Source organism: Channa argus, chromosome 13 (assembly GCF_033026475.1).
Source record: "Channa argus isolate prfri chromosome 13, Channa argus male v1.0, whole genome shotgun sequence".
In the NCBI taxonomy this organism is placed as follows: domain Eukaryota; kingdom Metazoa; phylum Chordata; class Actinopteri; order Anabantiformes; family Channidae; genus Channa; species Channa argus.
Window position 1 is genome coordinate 9,144,687 of NC_090209.1, and position 27,608 is coordinate 9,172,294.

Consider the following 27,608-nt stretch of genomic DNA (forward strand, 5'->3'; position numbering starts at 1 on the left):
AGCAGGAAGTAAGGAAAAAGCAAAGACTAATAGGGTAGAGTGCGCTTGTGATGGTGTGCAGCAAAAAACTGACGTTGAGATGGCCTGACAGGGTCTGTTTCCGTTCACTGCAAGACAGTTATCCAGAGTGACCGTGTTGTCTCCCCTTCCCTCCACAAAGGTTGTGCCATTGCCAGCAGTCCACATGACAGAATGAATGAGCCGCAATTGCTTGAGCCAGAGACGCTCATCAGATCAGTCTTGAAGTATCTACAACCTTGTTCTTAAACCATACTTCATTTAAGAGTAATTTATGTGTAAAGCAATGATCGATCTCAACATTACCCCCCCCCCCCCCCCCCCAAGTATATTATAGGTTGCGGCTGCACTTTAGAAATGACGTGCCTGATAATTGGGTGTGTTGGGCTGTCAGCTCAGGGTGCATGATCTTGCCAGCATGACTCAAGTCTGCCCGTGAGCGGCTTCCTGTGCCTGCGCGTCTACTCCAGTTGCTTGTATGATCTATTTAGATTCTTTTGCCTTGGGATGTGTTTGCATCCTCGCAGCAGAGAGCCACAGAAATAAGGAAAAAGAGGAGGGGGAATAGATAATGTTCAAATAATCTACAGGCAATCATGCAAATTCCCCAGTTGTTGTGCACTCAGGGATGCTGTAGATAGGGGTGCAGCCTTGCATTCTATTCAGGCACAACAAATTTGGAATTATGCAAATGAAAGTATGAGATCTCTATCGTCCATTTGTGCAGGCTAACATGTAGGCAAGATGTGAGCCAACATGGGGGGATACTGCAAGGACCACTTTTCCTATTTACCCTGTAGTGAAATCATAATTAATTCGATTGGATAATGCATAACTCCATAACATGTCCAGAATGGACTCTGTTAAAACTGTTTCGATTGGTGTTCGACAAGTGTGTCTTGACCGTGTCTCAAAGCAGCAGAGTCCATCCTGTTACAGCAGAGACCGGTCCTCCATTGCAAGCACAGATGTCATGCTCCTTGTGGCCTTCACACACTGAGGGGGCCAAGACAAATTTGGCATGACCCTGATGTGTCATCCTGATTTAGACACTTGTTTCGTGTTGGCCACCAATGTGGCCTGATATCTGTGTCCGTGGTCATGTGCATCAGTGTGTGAATCAGTGATTGGTTTTGTACAGGCAAAAAAAATTTGGACATCCTCTCTATAATCCCACAAGGCTTCCTTGGAAGGTATAGTACAGCAGAAACAAGGGCATTGTGCTTGGTGAATGGCTGGGTCTAATCTCATGGAGGCAGTGGTCTGCTGGAGGGGTTTTTGAGCAGAGCTTGGAGGAACAACAACCAAATAGATAAATATATAAATCGCCTAGTGTAAAAACTAAGTGAATGTTTTACTTATTTACATATTATAAGCCTTTGAGAATTCCATTTGCAGCTTTAAATTTAACAGTGGATATGCTAATCCACCAAAATGTTCCCAATACACAAATACATCCACAATAAAATTACAAAAAGGATCCTTTAAAGCAGGAGGATCACGTGTGGATCCATAGAGTATAATGTAACATTTTGCTGTGTTGCCTAAAAATGTTTTACATTCAAAGTTAATTTTCAGATTCAAACAGATTTCAAACAGCTGAAGAAATGTTGCATGCTTATAAATCTTCCCAGGAGGATGACGCTTGTGTCTTTCATCTCTAGGGACCCGAGAATTTGCAGGTTTCCTGGCAGGAATGGTTTTACATCGCCATCTGCTGGTTGGGAAAGAGAAGTCAAACTAATCTCTGATCCAACAACAGCCCAGACTCATAAGAAACATCAGTCACATTATCCCACTTCTAATATGTGGAGGCTAAATTGTTTTCTAGGTCTGTGCTAAAATCTGCATCAAACAAACAATCTTCATCAATGAGTCATCAATCTTATATTCCCCCCCTTTCACTTATTTTTCCAGCAGTAATTGTCCAGTCTTTTGTTACCATGACATCAAATCAACCAAACAAGCATCTATGGCCAACTCAGACCAACAGGGCTTCAAATGTAATATCTGGGGAAAGCAGGCAGCTGCTTGTCCAAACATCAAGACTCTGGCATAGAACACACAGTCATTAAGTAGAAATAAAAAGACATTAAATATACAGCTGTTATGAAACGACCTAATCAACAGGCTTTTTAATTGTGACTGGTAAACTCAAAGCATGAATCACTGGAACGTCCAAATAAGTGCAAGTGGGAATTACTTTCCAATAGTTCTTACATTGTGACATCTTAAGTTTTTTCATAGGTTCTTATTTAACATGACTAAGGTAGTAAGACTAACAACCCCACATTAAACAAAGCAACATCTATCTTTCCACATTGTTTCAGACATACATCAAAAACCAGACTGTGAGCTGAGTATCGCTTGAACATAAGGATGCTGGATACATAACCACTTTTAACATGGAGATCTACAAAAAAAAAAAAAAAACACATTCTAGCCAACAATTACTCTCAAAACTGGTCTAGCTAATTCAATAATAAATCAATCTAATTTGTGGCACAGACAGCAAGTGTCCAATTAAAATTGAGATAGAACAATGACTTCTGATTGGTTTTGTTCTAAATATGTGTATGCTAGTGTAAAACATCTACTTAATAATTTAATCTGTACAGTAGGACTACTATTTGAGATCAGCAAGTCTGCCCTGCATTTACTACTACCAGGATTTTTTTTCCCCAAACATTACTGAAATGTAGAATAAAGCAAATACAATACAAAATATTCCAGTATGTCACATTTTATATAGTAAAAATGACAATAAGCCATGGTAGGCAATTGTATGTTTATTTGGAAGCAATTAAGTAAAAACAGTGGCTTTTTCTTCCAGAGAAATTATGACACAAGTCAACAAATTTCTGATTTACCTATATGCCTGACAGCCGCAAGGACCTTGTCTAGCTAACAGTCTTTGAGATATAGGCAGTCTAAATAAAAGAGTTAAATAACAATGGACTAATACCCCAACCATATTACTAAACATCCACTTGTGTCAAACAAGCAGATTTCAAGATAATCCCTAAATTCCACTGTGCTACACAAACAAAGCTAGTAAAAATTGTTAGTACAGACATCTTTCTGACACTGCACCAACGAAGTCTTTGATCAAAACTGTTGTGTTCCTGCACTTTTTAATCATTTGACAATTGTGGGAAAAGGTACAACTTTTAGAAAGATAGAACACATGGTTAGAAAATCATGAACATCCATGCTACACGAGTACACTACTCAAAGTTGTAACAAAATATGTAATCATTCCGCGCGGCGCAATGAAAGTCTTGTGAGAAAAAAAAAAAAATATAAACACATAATAGTATAAACAAAGTAAAAACTGTAAAATATTAATACAAATGTATGTTTTGAAAGACAGTTATTGGTATAGAAAACATCTTATCTTAGAGTAGACAAATAGGTTTCACCAGGGGTTCTCAATCCTGGTCCTCAAGCACTAGCATATTACTCTGTGATCCCTTATTCCACCCTGATATAAAACAGTATGTTCCATCTTCTGATTGGCTGAACACACCTGATTCAGGTTATCAGCAGTGTGTAGGGCAGAGATAGATGGAAAACAAGTAGGGGATGTTGCCTTGAAGACAAGGATTGAGAAACCCTGGGTTACACTATAAGTAGACAATTTCAGGTGGGTGAGAAATTAAAATGTAACTTGACTCATTTGTCCATAATAAAGATGAGTTTTGCAGATAACATCATGACATTAACTCAATTAAAAGACAAATTTGTAACAGTATTAACAGAAAACTGAAGTGACTACTAAATGTAAAGCAGTCATTGAGCATTAATGATGTCTACTCCTAAATTTAAACAGCCATAATGCATGTGCACTGAATCATGGTTTTTAGGCAAATCAACTGCTTTGTCATTAAAATGATGGAGACATCCTCTGTTCTCATCTGTAAGAAAATTAAAGTTAAGAGTTTGTGTTTTTTTTGTTGTTTTGCAATGGTCGACATTAAAACCATCAAAGGATACCGAGAATAAATAAAGCCACTGCTCATAGACTGTGCTACAGAAGATCAGAGTTAGCTGTATTCAATCATGTAGAAAGCTACAGCTTCAGCTCCACAGAACAACAAAGCAAAGTAGCCTATTAAACTGCACTCAGACAACCTTACCAGAGGCTGTGATTCATAGATGGTTGCTAAGATACACACCTATATACACAAGTACTGAAAATTAGATACAAAAAATATATTGAGTACAACTGTACCAGCAGTGAGCATTTCTAGTGTTATAGATAAAAAATAAATTTTGAGTAAATATATAATATGGAATAAGGCTTGTAATAGAAACCAGCTATTTGAAACATGCTTTCTAATCAGAGATACCTACAATTAGTGATATTAGTTTTTTGTATCAGTTATTAAATTGTAGTTTAGTAACCAGCCACAGTGAGCATGCAGAAAGGAAATTAAAATTATTTTGTTAACTTTGGGGTCCAGTTCTGGATCATCAAGATGACAGATTAGTGTAAAGAGAGGACCAGAGCCTTCACTGCGTTAGCAATACAAGATGCGTTTCTGAACACATCGTTCCAACTGAAACAGGTAACCTGCTACCTAAACGGTCAGAAATGTAATAGTGCAAATGACACCTGGCTGTGCTTTTCAAGTGAAATTAAATCAAAAGCTATGCGATTTTAGAGTGAAAACAATAAAGTCCAGATCTATGGCTTATATGTGAATGGAATAGATAGGGAATTTCTTTGGTTATAAAGGGAGATGAAAGGCAAGTTTAACAGAAACTCCTAAAAACTGACCATTTGGTGAATATTCTTATCAATGAAAAAGTAAATGATTGCGCAGTTATCACTACTATCATCATTAATCCAATGTTTTCGGCACAGAAGAGATAATAAATATGGCAATATTTATTTTTCTCATCTAAAAATAGATTTTAGGTTGGAAATTTAAGCTGGATGTTTTAATAAGGGGGCTAGTGATAAAGAGCTTTACTAAAGGTTGACTTTAATGTCCACAAGTGAACAGCCAAGGGCAGCAGCGTTCTGTCTTACAATGTTCTTGGCTGAGGGGATCTTGATGCCTGGCAAGAAATGAAAGTGGGCAAGAACCACTCTCATATGCAAACAATAAGGAAGTGAATGTAAGGTTTACTCTCGTCCGCTTCATGGATCTGCTTCTGGGGTTTGAGTACCTCCACCCTTTGCCTTTATTTGGAGCCAAGCATCTCCCAGAGCCTTGGCAAAATGGTCATCCACTGAACCTGTTATGGACACAGAGTTGGACACAGGCTCCACCTCTTTGTAGATTTTTCCAAGGCTGCGACGAAAGTGCTCCTCAATTACAGGATCGCATACCATGTTAGCTAAAACAACATTATGTTTGGAGGAAGGAGAACAAAAACCTGGTTATTACCAAGCATGTAAGATAGATAATTGCTGTTATTACTAAATTCATGGAAATAAAAGCAAATTTTAAAATGAATTTTGACTAGTGACAAGGTAAATGTGGCTACGGTGCTTGTTTGGACTTGAGACATAGTTCCACTGATGTGCATCAAATTTTAACCAAACCACATACACAATGTCACCCAAACAAAGTGAACAACCCTACGGTTTAGGTGAAAAACTTACAATTAGGTTAGTTTTTGAAAGCAAATGAGCAGAATATGAGCATGTTAGATTTGACTGGCATATAGTGTTTCAGTCAAAAGATTAAACGAATCACATTTTTTGGTCATTACTGAAGTGAAATAAGTAAAACAATTTTCACAGCACATAACAGGACAATACAAATATCACTTATTGAAATTTTAAAAAATTACTAATTTTAGTGTCCAAAAGTGCCAAAGGTTTACATATACTATAGTTTCTGTGTATTCTACACACAGTTGAGCCGACTATACTCATGTGTCAAATCAGCAACCAAAAAAAGGTTTCTCTTAATACACCTAATTCATGTATAAATATAATCCATTTTGAGATAAGTTGATGCCACTAGGATTTGAAATGTAATGCAGCCATAAAGGGCAACTTCATAAATTTTCAACTTGCTCCCGATGGCTTGTGTTTAGGGTGTAAATATACAATAACTCTTTTAAACTTCTCTCCAACTTCACTTTTTAAAAATATTTCTCCTCTTCTCGCAGAAAAATGCCTCTAGACAACATCACCTGCAGGAGTTTTACATTATTAGGAGTTTAGATAGTATCATCTGGGGGGGCTCTGGAAAAGCAGGTTGACCACACTCACAACCTCTATGAGATGAAATAATCTGAACTGAAAGGTCCTCCAAGTGAAGTCATCTGGAGGTATTTGTCCACCAGAGTGACAGAGATTTTAATCTGAGGAAGTCAAAGAGAACTTTAAAAGCATTATTGCATATTTACACCCTAAACTAAAGCCATGGGGAGCAAGATGAAAATTGGTGAAGTTGCCCTTTAAAAATGTATTTTATAATGCACACAAGCAAAAACAAATAAATAATTAAATTATCTATATGGTCACCAATTTTCTTCTAGTGTTGCATAGTTTTGACTGGTCAAATTTTAGAACTTACTGCAATAAAGTAAGTTTTATTTTTACAACATGACAATACTACATAAAGAGGCAAATATCGTATTAGGTTTTGGACCTGGATGGTCATCCAGGGCTTGACATTAAGCTTTTTAGACAACTTGCCCTTCAGGCAAGTTCTACTTGTCTGATACCAAATCTCATTTGTCCAAATAGAAAATGTGGGTCTATTAAAAGATAAATAAAATAAATCTGTATTATATTTTATTAACATACAGGACACACAAATATTATTTTTTAAATAACTCTTAAAGTTAGGGAATCTGTGGCTTGTAGAAAGGGTCTTCAACTAATAACATAATCTGCCTGTCTGTAAGTGTTGTGAAGGACAGTGATTCTTCAGAAGGCTGATGTAATTTAGGTTAAAATGACAAAACATGACAAATGCTTAATTTGTAGAGTAGGTCCACTTTATTATTGCTTCATAAAGTGATGGTGAAGTTAGTAAACAGGGGTAGGACAGCATAAAATGGCCATTCTCTAGTTTACGTGAAATAAGAGATTGTGGACACTAAGATCGAACGTGCTACATGCAGCTCTACAGTGAAATAAGATTTTAAACAATTTGTGGTGGGGCTACACAAATTAATTTTGGGAACTTTCACTTGCCTGATCGGGCAACTGCATGATGCATTCCACTTGCCCGATCATAGACTTTACTTGCCCTGGTCAAGTGGGAAAGCCTTAATGTTGAGCCCTGTCATTGTGTGTTATTATATACTTACTATTGCTTTTCTTCTGATTAGCAGTTGGACTGGAAGAGCAGCCATTCATGTGGCAGTGAGAGAGGTTACAATTGCGGTTGCTCGCAGGGGCACAGGTAATAACTGAGGGACGATTCTATGAATAGGGGGGAAAAAATAAGTAAAAATTATAATTTAAAAAGCTATTAAATGCAAAGAAAATACCTGTACTATTTGGCTGCTGGTACACTCTATATGTACATATAAGAATGCTCTGATTATTATTCACTGCTCACTGATTATTATTGTCCAATATGTCCATAAATATTACTAAATAAAGCTGCAGGAGATTTAAAATTTGATCAGCATTTCAAAAAGCTAATAAATTGCACTGCCATTCTATCAAAATATATACAGTGGTAAAAGTAACTGATTAAAAAAAAAATAATATTTGTAGCCCTAGGCTTGTATAGGTTTAATACAAATACAGACAGTTTACAAAATCATGTCACCCAGAAGAAGAGCTTCCTAGCTGTTATACATTTGGCCAACCAACAAGAAAACGTGAAAAGAAAAAACGCTTAATAAAAACAAGACACAGGATATAGAATACAGTTAGTGAAACGGACACTGATGAGATGATTTTTCTAGTACATGAGTAGTTAGCACCCTAGCAGTGCATACAATCAGTACAGCAATACATTTTTAGCAAGCAGATGTCCATACAGGTGCCTTTTTGCATGTGATGATGATAAAAATTACATTTTGCAGGCTCCCACAGACATGCAGATGCTACAAACATACGCTGGTCATTAATCTGTTTAAATGGCAAGATAAAAAAATCCTGTAATTATTTAACTGTCAACACTACATTTAATATTCAATGCTTGGATTCTTGTCACCGTAGATGTCAACTGTGTACCCTCCATAAAATTGACATACCTGCTGCCGTTCAATAGCTGCACTTATGACAGACCTCTCTCTTCCCCCAACTCCAACGTTGTGGCTGCTTTTTGTAAGAGGCAAAGGCTGGTCTACAGCATACCCAGAGATGGAAGTGTACAGGTGGTTCCCATGGAGACTGCTAGAGAAGGAATTAATGTGCTCCACAGGACTATGACCCCAGGGTTCATTAGGATTGTCTCCAGCAGAGGGACGGGCCCTTGATGAAGGAAGTACAAATTATACATATCACCAACAGCTTACCTTTACATATACATTTAAATGCACATAAAAATATCTACTTTCATGTCCATATAAAAGGTGAAGGCACACAGCATAGACTGGGGCTGTAGGCTTGTTTGTCTTCTTAAATATCATATACCCTTTCACAATTGCTGACTTAGCTGTGATGGGATTTTAAAGCTACATGTGCAACTTAAGTTAATGATAGCATTTTACTCAAAATAAATCAAAGCTCCCTCCCTATTCTGTTGCGCTCTTCTACTGTATGCTACACTCCACTACACATTGTACAACCCTTCAGGTATTTGTCATTATCAATTTAGAAAAGATAACAATGCTGCAGAACTTACTAATTCGGCAGAAACCCTTGAAATGCATTTTCCTGGTTAGAAGGGTTAACCCTTGTCTAAAACTTTTACAAGCAATTGTCATTGACCTGCTGACAGTAACTTATGCGAGTCTGACTTCATGGCAGACTTACATATTGACTCAATAAGATACACTTCTCACAAACATTAGGGATATTCGATTTTCGGGTGAAATTTATGGCAAATTTAAAATGTTCATGCTACAGTGATATTTTTGCTGCTTTGTAAGTCGCTTTTTTGCTGCTTTGTAAGTCGCTTTGGATAAAGTGTCTGCTAAATGACTAAATGTAAATGTATATTATTTAATGAAAGTAGGATATTTAAGTGGAAGCATGCAATGGTTATTTCTTCATCTCAAACAATTTATTGATACAAACTAAGAAGCTAACAACAGTGGTGGGTATATCACAAAAAAATGCTAATGTCTCAATAACTTGCCAGTTGTTAGGTATTGTCTTTGTTTCATTACGTCAAAATGTGAAAAGTAAATGTAATGTTTGTAAATACAAACAGTCATTGAACCAGAACATTTAGTGGTTGATTCATGGATCAGACTCTTGTGGTTTTTGTGGTTAATCACCTTGTTAGAGATCATCATGTTATGCAATAAATACTGAAACACTGAACATGTGCAATCAAAAGCTTAGAGATGGTCAAATTAAAATCACCTGTAAAAAGGTTATATAGTGCATTTTAAGTACATCCTGAAATTTCACTTTAAAGTCGAATTTATGCATCTCTTTGCAAGTAGTGTCGCTTTTGCAACATATTTTTACTAAGTAAGACTCTTAAAAACGTTGCATACTATAGTTTTAGGTTGATTGATTTAATACCATACTAGTTTTTTCCAGCTGATTAGACTTCACCTACAGCAGATTAATAAATGCATACAATATAATGTTTAGGGTCCCTTTAGGTTAGAAAAGTACTTCTACACAAATTTGTTTGACCATTCAAACAAAACTGAAGCCAAACAGACAATGCAAATGCTGATGGTTCAAACTTTAAAATTCTGAAATGCTCTTACAGCTGAGAGGCAAACAATCTGCTCATTTTGGTCATGTGGTCGTCATCACACTTGACTGGGTCATCTGTATGTTCTTCACCATATTTCCGTTTGGTTGTACAGTGTGGAGGAGGCCCAGTTATGTTGGACACAGGACTTGGCAGGGAGGGTGTCCTGGACTCATCTGCAACGAAAGAATCGGTAGCACAAATATTGCAATTAAATTCTGAACAAATCTAATTGCAATTACTTAAGTGCACACTGTATATGTATTTAAATGTACCACAATCCTTTGCAAAAAAATTTTTTTACACTATTTGTGTTGTTCTTACATCTGAAAGTGACATGCTGTGGGAAGTGAGGTACATATGAAGTGTATGAGGTTTTTGTCTGGATAACGTAAAATGGTTAGACATACATCAAACCAATGTATATACTGATAAACTCTGCAAGTACAAATTTGGGTATTCATTAAATCAAACCAAACTAAAGTTCTAGGACACGAAATTCTCCACTTTAAACCCCAACGTAAAAATGTGTTAAACCACTTGGCTAAAGTAACGTTAAAGCTGCGCTCGACCGTAGCCATTGGGTTGTTAAAAAAACTTAGGTTAAAGTCAAACGCAAACCAAAACATTGGGTACTGCGTTAATCGATTGCTTGTAGTTAGAGAAAATAAAAGAATAAAGACATATCACAGCAAGAAAAAATGGCAAACAAACCTTCATAGTGTAGTCTCCCGATGTTATTGTTCATTTTGTCCAGGAACTGAGAGTTCAACAGGTCCATTCTAGTGACTAGCATTTACACGAACAGCCTGATTGCTAACATTGATGTTAGCAAGATATTCCACCAAGAACAATAAACAAGCTTGTATCCTGAGAAATCAATCGAGAGAAATAATTTGTGACAATCTGATGCTAAATGGGAACGTAAATATTGCTTAACGTTGCACTTGAAGCAAATGGATAGCGGTATCTTCACGTTAGTTAAAGTTAGCCAGCTGGCTAACGACGTCCGGTGCTGACGTTAACGATTCGAGCTTTTAACAGCTAACGCTTCATTTCCTCGTTTACATTAGTTAACTCGTATAACAAAGTTACAGCAATGTTTAACGAAGAATGTGAAATGATAAAAGTTATTAACTATTACAATCAAACGTTTCATATGTGTTTTTTAGTAACGATATATATGATAAGTTAACAACCTGTTCTCTTACATGGTTCGAAATGTCTTTAGCCTACTAGCTAGCACTAGCTAATGTTAGCCATAAACAGCTCATCACCAACTTTGCCGCTGAAGTGGCCTTAGCCCAAATGTCCCCGATTCAAGTGGCAAAACAAATTAAACGTTTAGCTAACTTAACTTACACACCAGAAACACGTTAAACGTAAGCTACGTTTGGTGACTTTATATTCAACAAAAATTCAAAATAACGTAACGTTAGTAGTTTACAATCAATGCTACTCACGACAAAACTAGCTTTAGCAGTTATCTCAAAGCCACAACACCATAGCTAGCCCCGCTTGACTTTGCACTCACTCACGCACGCACTTTTCCACTTCACTGTTCGTCAAACAAAAGAGTGGAGAGCGGCTCCAGCGGCGGCGAGGAGAACGCTTTTTGGGATCTGTTTGGCAAGATTCAGCGAACTAAAAGGTGCAGCAGGTGTCTTTAAATACTGCCGTGAACCAATTTACGTTCGTATAATCACCACAACGTTTAGTTACAATTACAGCACAGCGGATGATTAAAATGATTTTTTTTTTTTACTTTTTTTTTACGTGATAAGAATTTGTCTGCTGGCCATCTAGACACTAATAATGTAACCAAGTTTAATGATAGCCAAGTTTGTTGTGTTTTTGCACAGACTGTGTTTTAAAAATACCAAATATGGGCAGATTATGGTATGAAAACGTACCGAAAGACTATTTCATCTGGACCCTTAACTTCACGTTTTTACTTTTAAGCTTGTACCTGCATTTAGCATTCGTGTCGGCGCAAGAAAGGGAACACATAAAATGTTTAATGCAACAAAAGAGTCAAATCCAGACAGATTGGACTGATCATGCAGCAATGTGAAGCTGTTTAAAAAGCATACTGTTCAGGCAAAGAGGGCAACACACTCAGCTGATCAACATGCTGACACTGGGAGTCTGTAGTACTGTTTAAATCTCGTTTCATCAACACGCAGGTCGGCTTTGTTGTTCACTACACTACTACTACCAGCTGGTGTCACCCTTGCGTCTGCATACGTTTGAGAACACAATGACAGATTATTCAGAGCATGATGCAGCTTTATAGAAATAACAGTTGAGACTATTATCATAATTCTCTTACAAGAAACAAGAAAATATCCAGTTTAAGAAGGCTTGCACCCCATTACAAACCCAGTTCTGTTCCTATGCTGCACTCCTATGCTTCTCTTGACTGAGTACATTATGAAAAGTGCAATGTATTAATTATTTTGATATAGGATATATTGATATAGCCCAAATATAATTAATTTTCTTCAAATGCTTTTGCAATATTTGAACCACTACAGCACCCTCTGTATTATGTATTCAGTTTAGTTGCAAAAATAAACTACACACCCTTGAGCAGGAAAAATACACTAGTTATGTAACTGTTGCTGTAAATAAAGACAGTGACAGTAAAATTACAATATGGAGAAGTACAGTGACAATAAAGTGCAGACATTCAGGCTATAATCAGAATTGGAGTTGATATGTTATGTATTTCACGAAACTAAAAATTTCTGAAACGCTCTGCTACAGCAAACTATGAGGCTATTATTATTGTTATTACAATTTAGTATTTTATTACAAAATGTATCCTCTTTGCTAGAAATATAGAAATGTGGGAAAATATGTAAGCTTAGAGATGAATCTGTGAGTGTAGATACTTATTCTTGAAATGCTATCTCCTATCCTTGTTCATACAGCCAGTTTTTCTAATTATCATATTTACCTAACCTGCAGATTTCAGTTGATTGGTGAATTTAGTCAATTTGCAATATTAGCTGGAAATTATAATACAATTGTAATAATTATAGGTAACTATTGGGATTGATAAATCAATAAAAAGAGAAGGTTTACTGCATGAATGTGTGTCTCAAGGGACTGCTGCTGACGTTTTTCCTCTCATTCAACCTTGCTCACCAGTCTTAACAGCCATTTTAGATTTCACGGCTGCATTTTACTCTTAGGGAAATGCTGTGTATAGACACGGGCTGAGAATAGGTGAGGGGCCGAGGCAAAACATCTTAGGCTTTTATGATACAGTACTTGGTATACCCTCTTGCACTTACACTGGAAACCCCTCTATTTTCCATGCTCTGGCTCAAAAAATCATCACGCCTGTGAGGCAGTAGAACGTGGGGGAGGGGTAGGGCTGGCAGGCTCACCAGTAAGTGAGAGAGAGGAGAGGAGAGGACGAAAGGAGGAAGGCGAGGCACAGTCTGAGCATCATTTGCAGTGGTTGAGAAAGGCACAGAGTAAGGGGATTGGTTGGGGGAGTGTTGCGTCGCTGCCATTGTGGGGGAGCTCTTAAGATGCTCCACTGAGCTGGGAGGGAATACAGTTGCTAGGAGTTTGCATTGAGAGCTCAGCCATTAGCAAGTGTAAACTGAGAACAGGGCTCCTCTGCAGAGTAATTTTCCCCTACCAGTGCTTGTGTATTTTCCTACTCCTTCAGTTGTAAATATGAATTATTTGCGTCGGCGTCTGTCGGACAGCACCTTTATCTCCAACCTGCCCAATGGCTACATGACGGACCTCCAGAGGCCTGACCCTGCTCAGCCTCCTCCGCCTGCCTCCACAACTGCTGCCAAGTCCCCTACAGCCGGACCTACGCCGCCAGCCACTTCCCCAGCTCCAGAGAAAAAAACCCAGCAAGCTCAGTCCACCGGTGCCGGTTTCTTTAGCTCCATCACCAATGTTGTAAAGCAGACAGCTGCCTCAGCAGGGTTAGTGGAGCAGACCCAAGTCACGACACCTAAGAAGTTTAAGATTCTCTTGGTCATCGATGAACCCCAACAGGAGTGGTAGGACAATATTTCAATATACTCTTTCGAAATATTCATATTGTTGTTTGTTTAGTCCTTAATACCAGTTTTCCCCTAAGGATTCCTTTAAATTCAGTAGTTATGTAAGGGTTAAAGAACCCCTCAAACAACATCTGTATGAGGCACCCTGCAGATATGAATGGGCAATGCTGCTGTGGTACAGCATGCCAGTGTTACAATAATACTTAAGCAGCTTTGGCTCATTAATTCTCAGCAGTGATGATATTACCCCAAGATGGAGGATTTTTATTGTCCTATATCCTGACTGCACTGTAGTAAATATTTTTGTCTGTAGTGTTTTGTTTTGTTATGTTTAATGAAACAACAGAAATTAAGTGTCAGTGTAGTTTTAATCATTTGCATGTATAAAATCTGGTAAAAAAAACAAAAAACATTACATATTGATAGTATTCTACAAATGGATTTTTCACATGTTCTGCAGAATTGGGAAATGCAGTCTATTTCTCTGTAAGAGTCTGAATACTGCAATGCTTTTCCTCCATCAATGGGGTTTCCCCCTGGTCACTGAGCAGATTACATGACATGCCTTGCATATGCATAGGTAATGAATAATCTAACAAACTGCAGCCAGTGGTGCATAGATTTCCGTTAGTCGATCATAGAAAAGTGGAGTGCATTAGATAGGCTAGTAAGATGGGGATGAAACATTTAATAATATCATCTGCATTTCTGTTTCTCTCAGCCTGAGAGGAGAATGGACCCCTGTATCAACATTGCTAAAAGTGGGCTTGCATTAAGGCATTTAAGGCATTACACTTGACAGTCAGTGTCCTGGGAGATCTTACACGGAGGTGGCTTAAAACAAACATCTTTGTCAATCTAGTGGGGTGAGGAGTTAGATAACGGTTCTAAATGAGTATCCATGCACTTGATTTAGAGGAGACTTATTTTCTGTAAAGACTGATACTGTGTTGAATAGTAAACAATATGGTAAAAATGTCAACACACCAATTACATTTGTTTACACAGCTGACATAATTTCTATGGCAATGCATGAGATGTACACAGCTGGATAGCACAGTGGCTACCACACACATTTGCCCATCTATTTGATTTCTGTTGCCTCTTTTTGCATAGTATGTACGGGCATTGTTTTTTGCCATCTAAAGATAGCAGCAGACCACAGTAGTCAAGCTGATATTAATGTAAAGTGTAGAAAGTTAAATCTGATTTTAACTAAGATAAATTAAGTAATAATTCATTTCCGAAATTTACCAATAGCTAGTTCTTATCTATTTCACATAACATGAATATAAAATATCTTCTGACATGTTTATTGTGTAGAGACCACAACAAGATGGCCACTATAGGGCCTGTTTAGATTTATACTGGTAAAAATCCAGTACATCATATTTATCCTATATTGGCATGCCAAATTCAGGTCGCTGGGTAGTATGCTTTCGTCTTATTTATGTGTGCAGGACTGGACATCTACTGTATAAGACATCTGTACAATCTATAAAAACTTTGATCAGTGTTAACAAGACCAAACTCGTCAGCGAGATTGATGCATACCTCCTGTTCAATTTTTCCACGTTTGTTATAGTAGAAAGGAAGTACTTTTTTTCAGGAACAGGGAGTACAGCTTAATGTACCAGTAGACTGACAATGGTCCTCATTTCTGTCAGAAGAACACAATATAATGCATAAAAATGTTCATCAAAAATCTTTCTAAAGAATATTGGTAAGTAGGTTGGGCTGGTAGTAATATATTATTTCACACTTTTCATCTTTCTCACTTCTCTAATTAAAAAGGTTTAATATGAAATAGTTTCTCTTTTTAATTAAAAAAATCAAGTAGTTTCCTGTTCCTACATAATTTCAGTTGTGAAATGCAGGTTATTCATCATGTTAGTTCATAATTTCCACCAATACTATAGCTGTTCATAGTTTGTTCTGTACATTAGTACAAATACATGTGGCAGATGACCGTAAATACTTTATTTAGTAGCCTTCCACCATCTGAGTGCTGCATTTATATTTCATGGCTGCTTAATTTCACAGAGATGTGAGTTGTATACTGTTTGTTTAATAGGGTTGGTTTCTTTTAGGAGACCTTTAATCTCGTAGCACAAATCAGACTTTTCTTGATATATTGCAGGTCTGATGAATTAGGTTTAGCTTACAGTAAATAGTTAATATCTTTTGAAAAAACAAATAGCACTTAAAGAATGGTTTTGTTGGAAAGACTCTATAGACTAAATTTAGACTAAGTATAGACTAAGACTGTGTTGAAATACTACTGTAATGCATTCAGTTTCTGCAGTAGTTGTTATAAAACTATTAAACAGCATTTGGCAGAGCCTTTAGTCTGAACGATTGCTATGTGCTGTTTCCCAAGGTATGACAGGCTGTTTTGAAACCCATTTCTGCCTGCTGCCATATATGAAAACTGGGGTGATGAGACCTGCTAGGCCTCAAGACACAGATAATGAAATCAGGAAGCGTGCTCGAGACTAAATGCATCAGACCAAACGATCAGCCATCAGCTTCGGTTTATCAGATCGAATCAGTTCAGTTACCGATGAGCAATACGCAGTGTATGATACAATTTTGCAATATTCGCCTTTGAGTCTCTGATACATTTTTTAAAAAATACAGTATTTTTCAACATCTGTGGCAACCCCAACATTCACCTCACCATAGTATCTGTATACTTTGTTACATTACAGTCTATTTTTTCTAGAATAAAGAATTTATCATTTACATTTTACTACTAGTTACATTGTGCAAAATGGACAGAACTTTCAAAACATCGCAGCTTGGCAAGAAATGATATTTGTATGGACGGTTATTTGAGTTGAGAATAGTGTAACAGGTTGTGTTAAACATAATGTCAACTGTGTTGGATAAAATGTGAGCTGATAAAATTATGGAAATACTGTATAGACACAGGTGTATTTAGATATGCAGCCAGTAGTTTACTTGTTACATGAGGCTGCCAGTCATCCAAAGAGACTTGGTTTGTTCCAGGAATGCTGTGCTATAAATTCCTCTTATGACAGGAGGAGCAGATGGTACACTCTCTCATCAAACTAATGGCTGAGCTGCGTCCTTAGTCCCTTTTATAATGCAACTCAATTTAAATCAGAGAGGATACAGTTTCTTTTTTTTCACTCACTCAATGTTTTAAATTACAAAGATACATAGGGGACTGTTTTAATTGGAGTCAGGAACAGAATATTTTGTACTGTGAACATAACCTTATTCAGACAATACCAATATGAGAGAGTGAATGTTGAGCAGGCCAAGTGACAAGACATTAAATTTCAACTAGGGTCCCTGCTCACCAGGCTCTTGGGTGAATTATCTGAATGCCAAATTCTTTTTCAGTAATTTGGAATTTAGCAATACCTTTAACATACTTAGCAGCCTATTTATTTTTTCATTGTTTTGTCTTATTCTTAGAATCACCAAAGAGACAGTGTAGACGTTGCTAATTAAAAGTACAACAGTGTTTTTAGTTTTGCGATGAAGAGATTAGGAAAACAGCTAAACATAACACAGAATAAACAGAATTAGTGTAGACTTTAATCAGACAGCCTGGTAACCGTGAGTTGACAGCCAAAAACTAATAATAATGCACTGTGTTAAATAATCATGTTATGTGCTATAGTATGATATCCTCTTTGAATGTGTGGCTACTAAGCTTTAGTATTTTAGGCTGGGCTGTGCTCTGCAGAGTGATAAAGCATAGATCAGCCATACCATATAAGACACAGCTTTTCCCCATGCTGATGAAGAACGGCAAAATGAAAATCATAGGCTTCTCATTTTCATGCCTTGTCTTGTATGTTTTTAGTTGTCATGTTTTGGAAACACTCTCTCATACAGTTATGTATTAGCAAAGCATTCATCACAGTGCAGAGTAGGCTTTTCATCTTGGAGCAGTGATTCATATTTTAATGTTTGTTTTCAACCACAGCAAAATAGATCCCCATGCTCTAATTAGATTGAAAATGAATTATTTAACTCATGTCTTCAAGAAACAGGCAAGGAGAGCAGGGTATGTGACAGCTGGGTGATAGAAACTAAGAGGAAGTGAGAGCTAAAAAACATGTCAGAAAAATATTGTCAACACAGCCAAATCACCATGGACTTTCTACAAATTCTTTTTGATAAAAATATTTCATAATGTTTCACAAACACCATTTAACAAAGTTGAGCTGCAGTAGATGGTTGCTAGTATAAATGTGAACTGTAGAAATTCAATCTAGAATGAAAATATCCTCCATAACAACTTTAGGAAATAGAAGGGAAAGGGTTTTTCATGGGCCCCTTATTGTCAGGTCCAGCCCCCACGCATCACAGTAGGAAAAAAGCCAAGGCCAAATCAAACACTTAGTTTACACTGGCAGTTATCATGTGGCTTTTGTGGATTTTATTCTCTGCTTTTAGTACTGACATTTATCTATCTTAACCTTAAATCCCATGGGATATTATTTCCTCTTCCGCAGTGATCAAGGGGAAGCGCATTCTAAGCCCACACAGATCTAACTTTTAAGAAGGAAAATCCAGATACAAATAGTTTTGAAAAGTGCTGAATCACAAGGGATGAAAGGTGCATTTTCTGAAATTGTGAATTTGGTGTGTTACTTTACTGTCTCATCCTTTAATAACCACAATAGGTGGTACACTTAGCATAACCTGTAAAGATTATAAGTGTATATGTTTTGCCACATTGAAGGGAGAGCATGACATGAAGCATGTAGTCTGCTATATATGTACATAACAGTGTACATATTTAAACTTGTAAAGTAATTAGTTAGCACTGCTTTTTGCTTGGATTGTTATATATATTATAGAAATGTAGAATATCAGTCCTAGTGGTTAATGTTAATACATTCTGTTTCTGTTTTAACCAGGGCAAAATTATTCAGAGGAAAGAAAGTACATGGGGATTATGACATTAAAGTCGAGCAGGTATGTCTCACCAGGACATTGATATCCATTTCAAGTACTTATGTAAAGCAAACAGAGATGTTGAATTAATATATACTCATGTGGCTCTCTAATCATAACTCCTCAGGCTGAATTCAATGAGATCAATGTCGTGGCTCATGCTAATGGGACCTGCAATGTTAACATGCAGGTTTTGAGGAATGGCACCAAGGTTATCAGGTAAGACACTCACACACTATGAGATGGAAAAGAAACTATCCATCACAAACGTCTAGCTGTGGAAATTACAAATCAATGTTTTATTCAGCAGTGATGTTGTGTCATCCACCTACTGACAGGCTGGTTCACACTCTCAGGATTGGCCAAAGTGGCTCATTTCTTTTGGCCAGATTTTCTTTCACATCTTCTGCACCTTTATTTTCTAGGTCATTCAAGCCAGACTTTGTCCTCATTTGCCAGCATGCCTTCAGTATGACTCAGAATGAAGATTTCCGTAACTTGATCATTGGGCTGCAGTATGGAGGTGTCCCAAGCATCAACTCCCTCGAGTCAATCTACAACCTGTGTGACAAACCCTGGGCGGTAGGCTGTCAGCAGTCAGCCAGGAGTACTGTATTCTATTTTATGAACTCTAATTTGCTCTGTAAAGCATTCATAAATAACTGAATTATTTATTTGTCTGTGCAGTTTGCCCAACTTATTAACACCCACAGGAAGCTGGGTGCTGAGAAGTTCCCTCTGATCGAGCAGACCTTTTACCCAAACTACAAGGAGATGGTGAGAATCCTGTCTTCCCACATTTACTACCACATTGAAAGGAAAATTTTGAGTTTGCTTTTAATAAAAAATTATGAACTGAACATCCCCTGCGGCTTTGGTTGTAGAAGGAAACCACAGAGCAGAATATTTAGCTGTAACACAAATTGCGTTTTCTCATTTTAGGTGAGCATGCCATCATTCCCTGTTGTTGTGAAGATTGGACATGCCCACTCTGGTATTGGAAAGGTATAGAGATCATTTCTGTGGCTTACTATTAAAGACTGGTATATTTCTGTCTTTAGTCATGATAATTGTATAGACTACTAATTTGGGCAGTTTGAATATCTGCATTATATATGAACGAATTTGTCCACGTCCAGTTGTTTAGAGAGATCAGTGGCGCTTGCCATATATTTTTGTGTACAGGTGAAAGTGGACAATCACAGTAAGTTTCAGGACATAGCCAGTGTTGTGGCTCTCACCCAGACATACACCACCACAGAACCTCTCATCGACTCCAAGTATGATATCCGAATCCAAAAGATTGGCACTGACTACAAAGCCTACATGTATGTATGAGGACACCATTGTTATTCCAGTTTTATACAAAAGTGAGTAAAGAAACTGAACATTTGAATGTGTGTGTGCTTTACACACTTAAGGAGAACATCTATATCTGGTAACTGGAAGACCAACACAGGCTCAGCAATGCTGGAACAGGTGGCCATGACCGACAGGTGAGGTTAATCACTATGCCATAATGCAATCAGTATGCAAAAAAAGCTATGAGAATTATTGGCAAGGTGCTGTAACATATATAAGCACATTCTGTTCAAGTGAAAATCATAATCAGAGTGAGGTTTCATTAGCCTTCCCTTGGTTTGAGTCATGTCCTGATGTGTTTAGATACAAACTGTGGGTCGACACGTGCTCAGAGATTTTTGGGGGTCTGGATATTTGTGCAGTAAAAGCCATCCATGGGAAAGATGGCAGAGATTACATCACAGAGGTAAGAGCCTATGATTGTCAGGTTTGAAAGATATTTGTGGATCATAATGAGCTGAATCATCACATAAGGGACAAGGGCTAAATAAAACACTAGTCAATGTTATGGAAATCCTCACTCTCTGCTGAAACCATCCACCTTGTGGCACAGGTGGTAGGCTCTTCTATGCCCTTGGTAGGGGAGCACCAGGCGGAGGACAGGCAGCTTATCACTGAAATGGTGCTGGCAAAAATGAACCAGCACACAGAGAAAGAAGCTAATACACCCCAGAGACCCACCACCATACAGCCATCCCAGGTATAGTAAAACAGGCACAGGACACACACTTTGTGAGCAATTAAAAAGTTGTGTTTGTACACATAAACACATATATTGTGTTTAATAATATAGCACTTGTTTTAGAATTTACTACAAGAAGATTATCACACTTGTTGCTAGATGAGAAAATAATTTTCATTTTTCTTCCTAGGGATCTGGCCAGAAGGGAGACATTGCCAGTGAAACCAATAAAAACAGTGCTGGGCGCCCCCCTCAAGGATGTCTGCAGTACATTCTTGACTGTAACGGTGTTGCAGTGGGTCCAAAACCAGTCCAGGCCAACTGAGTCACCCAGGAGAGTTCGGGGGGCGGGGGTCTCAGAGTCGAGATAAGAATGACATAGCTTAGCTGAAGGCAAGCGCACAGCTGGTGAAAGCTAGAATCAGATCTTGGTGATGTGGTACAGCTGAGGGCTGGCCTGGACTGTGTTTTTAACTCTATGCAGTGTCAAAATGTACTGTCTAATTGTTGACTTGTTGATTTGTGTGCTTGTGTCAGTCACCTATGTTTCATTAGCTGTGTTTGTTCTTTGGAGCTGTTGTTGATGATGTAAAAAAGCAGATTGTGCCTACACTGAGTTCAGTGCTGCTCTGTGCTACCTGTTTGTTACAGCTACAAATCTTTTATTTGCCCCTCCCATTTCTGTTTTGAATTTCAGTGTGTATCTATAGATATTGTTCAAACTGTGGACTCTTGTGCAGTTTGAAGGTTATGTATATCTCAATATGTATACATTAAGTGGGTGTGTATGACTCTAGTGGTGATGCTTTTCATATTTATACTAATAGATATTTATTTTTGTTTTGCATGATTGATAACAAAGGCAGGTGCAAGTCAGTTATAAATGTCAGATCAAGTGAGATGTTCCTGCAAGATAATTGTTTTATATGAGCTGTGTTACTTGTGATTAATGCATTGTCAAAAAAGGTACATAATATATAGGGTTTGCAGGATTTGTGCATAACATACCAAACCAGACATGCATAAACAAAGTGAGTGTGACAGCGTACACTCCTGCATACACATACAACAGAGACATGCAGTATGTTACTTTTCTTACAATTAATTTTTTCATCCAGATAATTTAAGGTGATTTTAGAATACAAACAAAGAATAATAAATAGTCTAGTCTAATATTTATTAAAGATTTGATTATATAGGATGTTGTGCACATGTCCTTACACACACAACTTCAATATATTCCTATAATTTTGAACCAAAGAATAAATTACTAGAGTTCAATAGCAGTCTTTGCACTCGAGTAACGCACAGTGTAAATAGCAGTGAGGGCACTGTTAATCTTGCCGTGTGTCACACGAAGTGTGTAATTTCATCAAAGAACACTGCTTCTAGACAATACTTATGTTTTCAAATAGCCTGCTGTAAATCACACACCAGTGAACTGATGCTGGGTTCAAATTGTCTTCTGCTTTCACTTGTGTGGGGGCAGACATTATGGCTGATAATGAAAAGTTGTGTTATGTATGATCTGCCACGAGATGCTAGATATAACCCCCCCCTCCCTCGCCATGGCCTGTACATCGGATATTGGCTACCGTGGTGTTGTTGCCATGACAACAGTGTTCAGTGCTCTGAGATTTAGTGTGGACTTCTGTCCGTGTTACTGCCATTCAAAGATTCAGCACGTTTGCTCTCATCACGCTGTGGGTGAGCTGATGGAAAGTGCAATATAAATATTTTATTTTTATTTAATAATATGTTTATTTTGAAAGCATTTATTTCATCAAATTGATTCAATGGCCATCCACATGTTATGTTTTAAAATTACATCACAATCACTTGGTTGTTGTCCAGTGACAATAATGGAGGCCATTTTAAATATCCAATACCCTGAATAGTAAAACAGCTAAATAGCAACCAAAACAACTGTAAAAATTTTTCCAACACTTAATTTGTTACTGTAGTATTAAATATGTTCAACAAGCTCAGTGTGCAATTCTTTTACAAGTTGTATAAAGCGCCATTGTACAGTATCTGTGAATGTATTCTTGTAAAAGCCATGCTTGAGGCTTTATGGGTGTGTTGTTCTCTTTACTAGGAAATATGCCATGACATTGATTTCCAAGGGAGGAACATGCAGAGAAAATCCCGTCCGTTACAGCTGCATGGTTAGGCCTTGGTGCAGTGATTGTGATCGTACATTCGATAAATTATAATTGAGGGTGTTCATTTGGCCATTGTGTTGAGATGAAATCTACAATATCTTCAGACCTACAGGACTGTAACTACTACACAAAGAGCAATGGTAAAATAGTACATGTACTTGAACTGGTGTTGGATTAATGGTGAAAATTAAGATCAGAATACAATATATTGTGGAAAAACTCCATTCTGGATATTCCCCTTCTATCACTGGCAATAAAGCTTTCTTTGCAATACATGTTCTGGTGTTTGTCATATGTCATATGCATTACATTGTGAGTTACACTATTTCCTAAAGAAGCACTGGGGCAAACATTGTCACAGACCTGAGACCTTTGTGCTATGTCAGCAGTGTTTTTTACCTGTGTGACAAGGGGACATACTAGATTTTATAAAGACACACTGATATAAACATTGAAACCATTACCACATGTTATCACACATATCTCTTCTGTTGAAATTAGGGTACCCAGTAAAACCTCAAGCATTAATTACACAAAGGCCTGCTCTAAAGTTGACCTTCAAATCTCCTGCAAACATTGTAATCCAATTGTCAGCCCTGCAGCACAACTGTCTCAGTCTGTGAACCAAGACAGTAACATCAGTAGGAGAGTTGGTTTAGTATGACTTTACCATGAGAACCAGGATCAGTCTCAGGATCAGCAGGAGCTGGCAGCCCAGTCTCTCCAAGAAAACCCACCTGGGGATCATGAGCAAAAGCTGAAGGAGATGCCACAGGGACACCCACAGCTGAAGTTAGAACAAATAGATTTAGTAGTCAGTGCTCAACTAGACACCCTAAATTATTCAAGCACGGTACATTCAGCTCACTTCATTTGGTACACCTGTGCAATCCAATGCAATTGGGTACAACAAGTGTGCTTATAAATTCTATTATTACAAACTTTATAACAATAAAATCTTCACAGTTTTTTGATGACAAATCTGTCGACAGAAAACTGAATTCAATGTTTATTGAGGTGGTAAAGTGAAAGGTAGTTGTGCATTGGGTTGCATGATATTTAGAGGTGTCTCAATTTTTAATCCTCATTATCTAAATACATGAGGGGGAAGAATCATATTCACCTTTGAAAAATATTGAAGCTCAGCTTCACCACATAAACATGTAATTAAATCAACCCTTCTGTGTAAATGTCAGACAGTTTATAGGCATCATTAGTGTGGCAAGTGGCAGAACTGTACTGGGTTGCATTAAAATGACAAATGTACCTGAAAAGGTGGCCACTGAGTTCAGAATATTCTGACCCTTTTTGTACAAATACAGCTATCTTGTCTTTCACCAATCCCAGTCCCTGATCAATGCTTTTGGTCCTTTTTTCCACACTCACAGTGAAGACATAACATAAGTCCATCTTTAACTTGGGAAAGTCCTGTGCAAGTCTGTTCTTTGAATAATAAAACACTTATTTTAATTCATATCCAGTGTTTAGGATATACAGAAAACAGAGCTTCATTGGAAATGTATTTTCTTGTTGTATATCCTCTTGTATTCATGTTAAACTGTCCACAACATTGCCAATACACCGAGTTTACAGTTCAACGTTTTAATCAACATCTGCAGCAAACCCTCCCTTCATGACATGACAATATTTAGTTTTGGTTGAAATTGTTTTAAAGAGGTGTTGATCATTTCGGAAAATGTACTTTTAGCTACTGATGATTGCATTTGCATTGCAGTGTTACAGACGGTAGCCTCATTTATATAAATGTGTTTCATATGTACTGTAAACACATTCTCGGGGATGAGATAGTTTTGTCCACAATAATCCACAAAAACTTGTTTGTGGTTAAATTATGAGCGAAGGCAACAACTGGCTCTGGCTCATAAGTTGCAGGAAAGAAAATGTGATTTCATTATTTTTTCATTCATAATGATTCATTCATTTTACATTCATTTTCATTACAATACTGACTGAATGACTGACACACTTCAAACGTATAAACATTAAGACTTTCAGACCCTGAGAAGATATCAAACATTGTTTTGGCACATTTATTACTAACCAAGGTTTAGTTTATTATTCTCTCAATCGCACTTCTGCCACATTGCACATTATGTCAGAAAATAATGATAGGTGCTTATAGGTGCTATTATTATGTGATTGGTTTTATGACTTTACATTTTCCTTCTGTGTAGTTAAACTGTGTAATAATCTGACATTCTCTAACAGATTTTGTCTCTTCACCTCTTCAAAAATCTTCTGTGGAAAACACCAAACACTTTTTTCTGTGTTTTACGCTGCCTTGTCACAGAGAGCACAGAGATGCAAAATAAGCAGAGTCGTACTTTCACAAATATCACACTGTAGGCATCTGTGTAGTTCCTGTTATTTCCAGATGAAGGGAAGAAAGTGTGATGGGTTGGTCATAAGACAACCCATCTGCCTGTGTTAGCAAAACTGTAATTATTTCCTATTTTATTGACTAATTGTGTAAAATACTGTTTTAAATATTTCAGTTAGCTTTTGTCTTATGTGCATGTGCATTTATTATAAAGATACATGATACCTTGATATTGCTCCTTACACTGTGGTGCAGTTTTCACACAATCACATATGTGGCCTCTGTACTGGTCTATAACTATTAGTACAGTATCCCCACATACAATGCAGAGAGTCTCCAAAACCTTCACACTCTCCTTCAGGCAAGCTTAGGACCTAAACTGATAAAGTCCACCACCATTAAAACCACCAGGTGGACCTAATGTTGCTTGACTTGTGTCTGATGCTCTTCACTTAGTCTAATTAGATGTTCCTTCTTTCTCATTTTAACAGAAGAATATGAAGTCAGCTTTCCAGTGCCTTCTGCACTCTACCTGCACAATAAAGGTCACACATGCAACAGAAAATAAAACACACTATATACATTGAGCCATAGTCCACATCTTACCTATATGAAGCATTTTTAGTTCTAGCACTTTTGGTGGATATGGTGCCTTCATGTGTCCTTCCTGTGTTATTCATGACTTGAGGGGCAATCTGAACTTTGTAAACAGACAACAGCTGTCCAAATTGGCACACTCTCTGCCAACAGATGACCCATGAATAACTGACAGGTCTCCAGAAGACCTTTTGCATCATGATAAGAGCAGTTTTCTGGAAGGTCTGATATACTAAAGCTAGATGACATCATATCAGACAATTACATCTGTTATTTGTCTTAGAAAAGATTATGATTCATTAAACAGCTTCACAGTTTTTCCTTTGACAAATAACAGCAAACATCTCTGACAGATTAAATATGCTCACCATTATGTATTTGTCAAACTTTCAGATGGCACTGATGTTTTTCCCTTCTAACAAGCCCATGCTGACCTGGTCTGGTGATAGAAAGAGACACTAACTCAAAAAAATAAAAATAAAAAAGCCACTGTGAGCCCTGAAGCTCCAGCAGAAGAGCTTCCGTCTAGACTGACTCAGCTGTCTGTCAAGCTGCTGCACAACATGAAGCATGTGTGTCCTGTGGGTGTATGTTGCACTGACCATCTGCTGGGGAACATAGGAAGATATGTATTTCCATCTCATAATGAAGGAGAATTGAAAGGTGATGGCGATCAATGGGTAGTGTGTAATGCACCTGCTTATTAGTTAGAATGAGACATAGATTACATTACATGGTTTACTGGTTCAAAATGTAACATAATAACCCCAGGCTGCGGGTGTCGAGAGTCAAAGGTTGAATCTTCAAATGTTTTGTTTTGTTTGACCAAAAGTTTAAAACGCAAATAAATTAAGGTTAAATCAACATTACAGAAGAGCAGAAAATCTTTTTAAATAAGAAACTGGAAAAGAAAGATGGATTCATTTATATAAAATGTTTTATTCTTGAAAATCACCAAAACCATATATTAGCTGTCAGAATCATAGTAATAATAGTTTTCTGTTTATCAACTAATTGATCAGTTGTTTCAGCTAAAATAGAAATAGTGCAGACAGCTGTGTACACGTAAGGATTTCACTGTTGCCATCTGCTGGTAAAGTTGAGATAAAATAATATTGCTGCATCTATAACAGACTTGAATTGAATGACTCAAATAAATGAAATTGTGGCTTTATATTTAAAGACATTAATAAACTAACTGTCACATAAATGTTAAATTGAAAGGTTTTTATCCATAGAGTCAGACCCCATAACAGAAACAGGCAAGTGGCAGATAATTTTAAATAGATTACAGATCTTTGCACAAAGTCTGGAGTTGTCTGTGATCCTGTGCACACACAGGCAAATGGCACTGCCACTGCCACTTGTTGTCATGTTCTGTCATCATGTGCCTCTTTTTGATAACCTTTCATCTTTTCAGTTTTTCTCTTTTTAGCTGTTTTGAGGCTCTTTAAGGTGAGTTTGTAACTTTTAACAGAGCACTGCGCCTTTCAAACATGATATGTAAAAACTCACTTTATTCAGAGGTTCTAGTCCAGGGGCCCTCCTGCACCCCTGGGATTTTACCCAATAGGCCTGTTCTTTAACCTATGGAGGAACATCAGGGATCAGAGTTGAAGTATTTGTACAGTGTTGTATTTCTACTTTAACTGA

General features: G+C 37.4%; 2 protein-coding genes across 6 annotated transcripts; one reads left to right on the forward strand and one right to left on the reverse strand.

Moving 5' to 3' along the window:
- Positions 1-2,792: 2,792 nt before the first annotated feature.
- On the reverse strand, positions 2,793-11,512 carry vgll4a (vestigial-like family member 4a). 5 transcript variants are annotated; one of them, XM_067526051.1, is made up of 6 exons: positions 11,362-11,512; positions 10,542-10,697; positions 9,841-10,003; positions 8,203-8,422; positions 7,303-7,417; positions 2,793-5,367 (listed from the first exon to the last, which is right to left on the reverse strand). In XM_067526051.1, exons 2-6 carry the CDS (start codon positions 10,621-10,623, stop codon positions 5,168-5,170), a joined length of 780 nt encoding a protein of 259 aa, XP_067382152.1. In that variant the 5' UTR covers positions 10,624-10,697; positions 11,362-11,512; the 3' UTR covers positions 2,793-5,167. The 5 variants fall into 5 exon arrangements, with proteins under 5 accessions (XP_067382152.1, XP_067382156.1, XP_067382151.1 ...); XM_067526055.1 differs by having other exon boundaries at positions 11,374-11,505; XM_067526050.1 differs by having other exon boundaries at positions 11,291-11,429.
- Positions 11,513-13,222: 1,710 nt separating this feature from the next.
- syn2a (synapsin IIa) lies at positions 13,223-23,292 on the forward strand. The gene is made up of 11 exons (XM_067526049.1): positions 13,223-13,864; positions 18,772-18,829; positions 18,936-19,027; positions 19,234-19,390; positions 19,496-19,585; positions 19,751-19,813; positions 19,994-20,136; positions 20,230-20,304; positions 20,474-20,576; positions 20,724-20,870; positions 21,043-23,292. The coding sequence occupies exons 1-11, from the start codon at positions 13,524-13,526 to the stop codon at positions 21,175-21,177; spliced, it is 1,404 nt and encodes a 467-aa protein (XP_067382150.1). The 5' UTR covers positions 13,223-13,523; the 3' UTR covers positions 21,178-23,292.
- Positions 23,293-27,608: the final 4,316 nt, after the last annotated feature.

Excerpts from the sequence above, each read along its gene's own strand:
- vgll4a (XM_067526051.1), bottom strand. The coding sequence starts at position 10,623 with ATGCTAGTCACTAGAATGGACCTGTTGAACTCTCAGTTCCTGGACAAA. Across the intron at positions 8,423-9,840 it reads AGATTGTTTGCCTCTCAGCT|GGCCCGTCCCTCTGCTGGAG; the intron begins GTAAGAGCATTT and ends TCCTTCATCAAG. Across the intron at positions 5,368-7,302 it reads TAATCAGAAGAAAAGCAATA|CTAACATGGTATGCGATCCT; the intron begins GTAAGTATATAA and ends ATGTTGTTTTAG.
- syn2a (XM_067526049.1), top strand. The coding sequence starts at position 13,524 with ATGAATTATTTGCGTCGGCGTCTGTCGGACAGCACCTTTATCTCCAAC. Across the intron at positions 13,865-18,771 it reads GATGAACCCCAACAGGAGTG|GGCAAAATTATTCAGAGGAA; the intron begins GTAGGACAATAT and ends TGTTTTAACCAG. Across the intron at positions 20,305-20,473 it reads CAGGTGGCCATGACCGACAG|ATACAAACTGTGGGTCGACA; the intron begins GTGAGGTTAATC and ends TGATGTGTTTAG.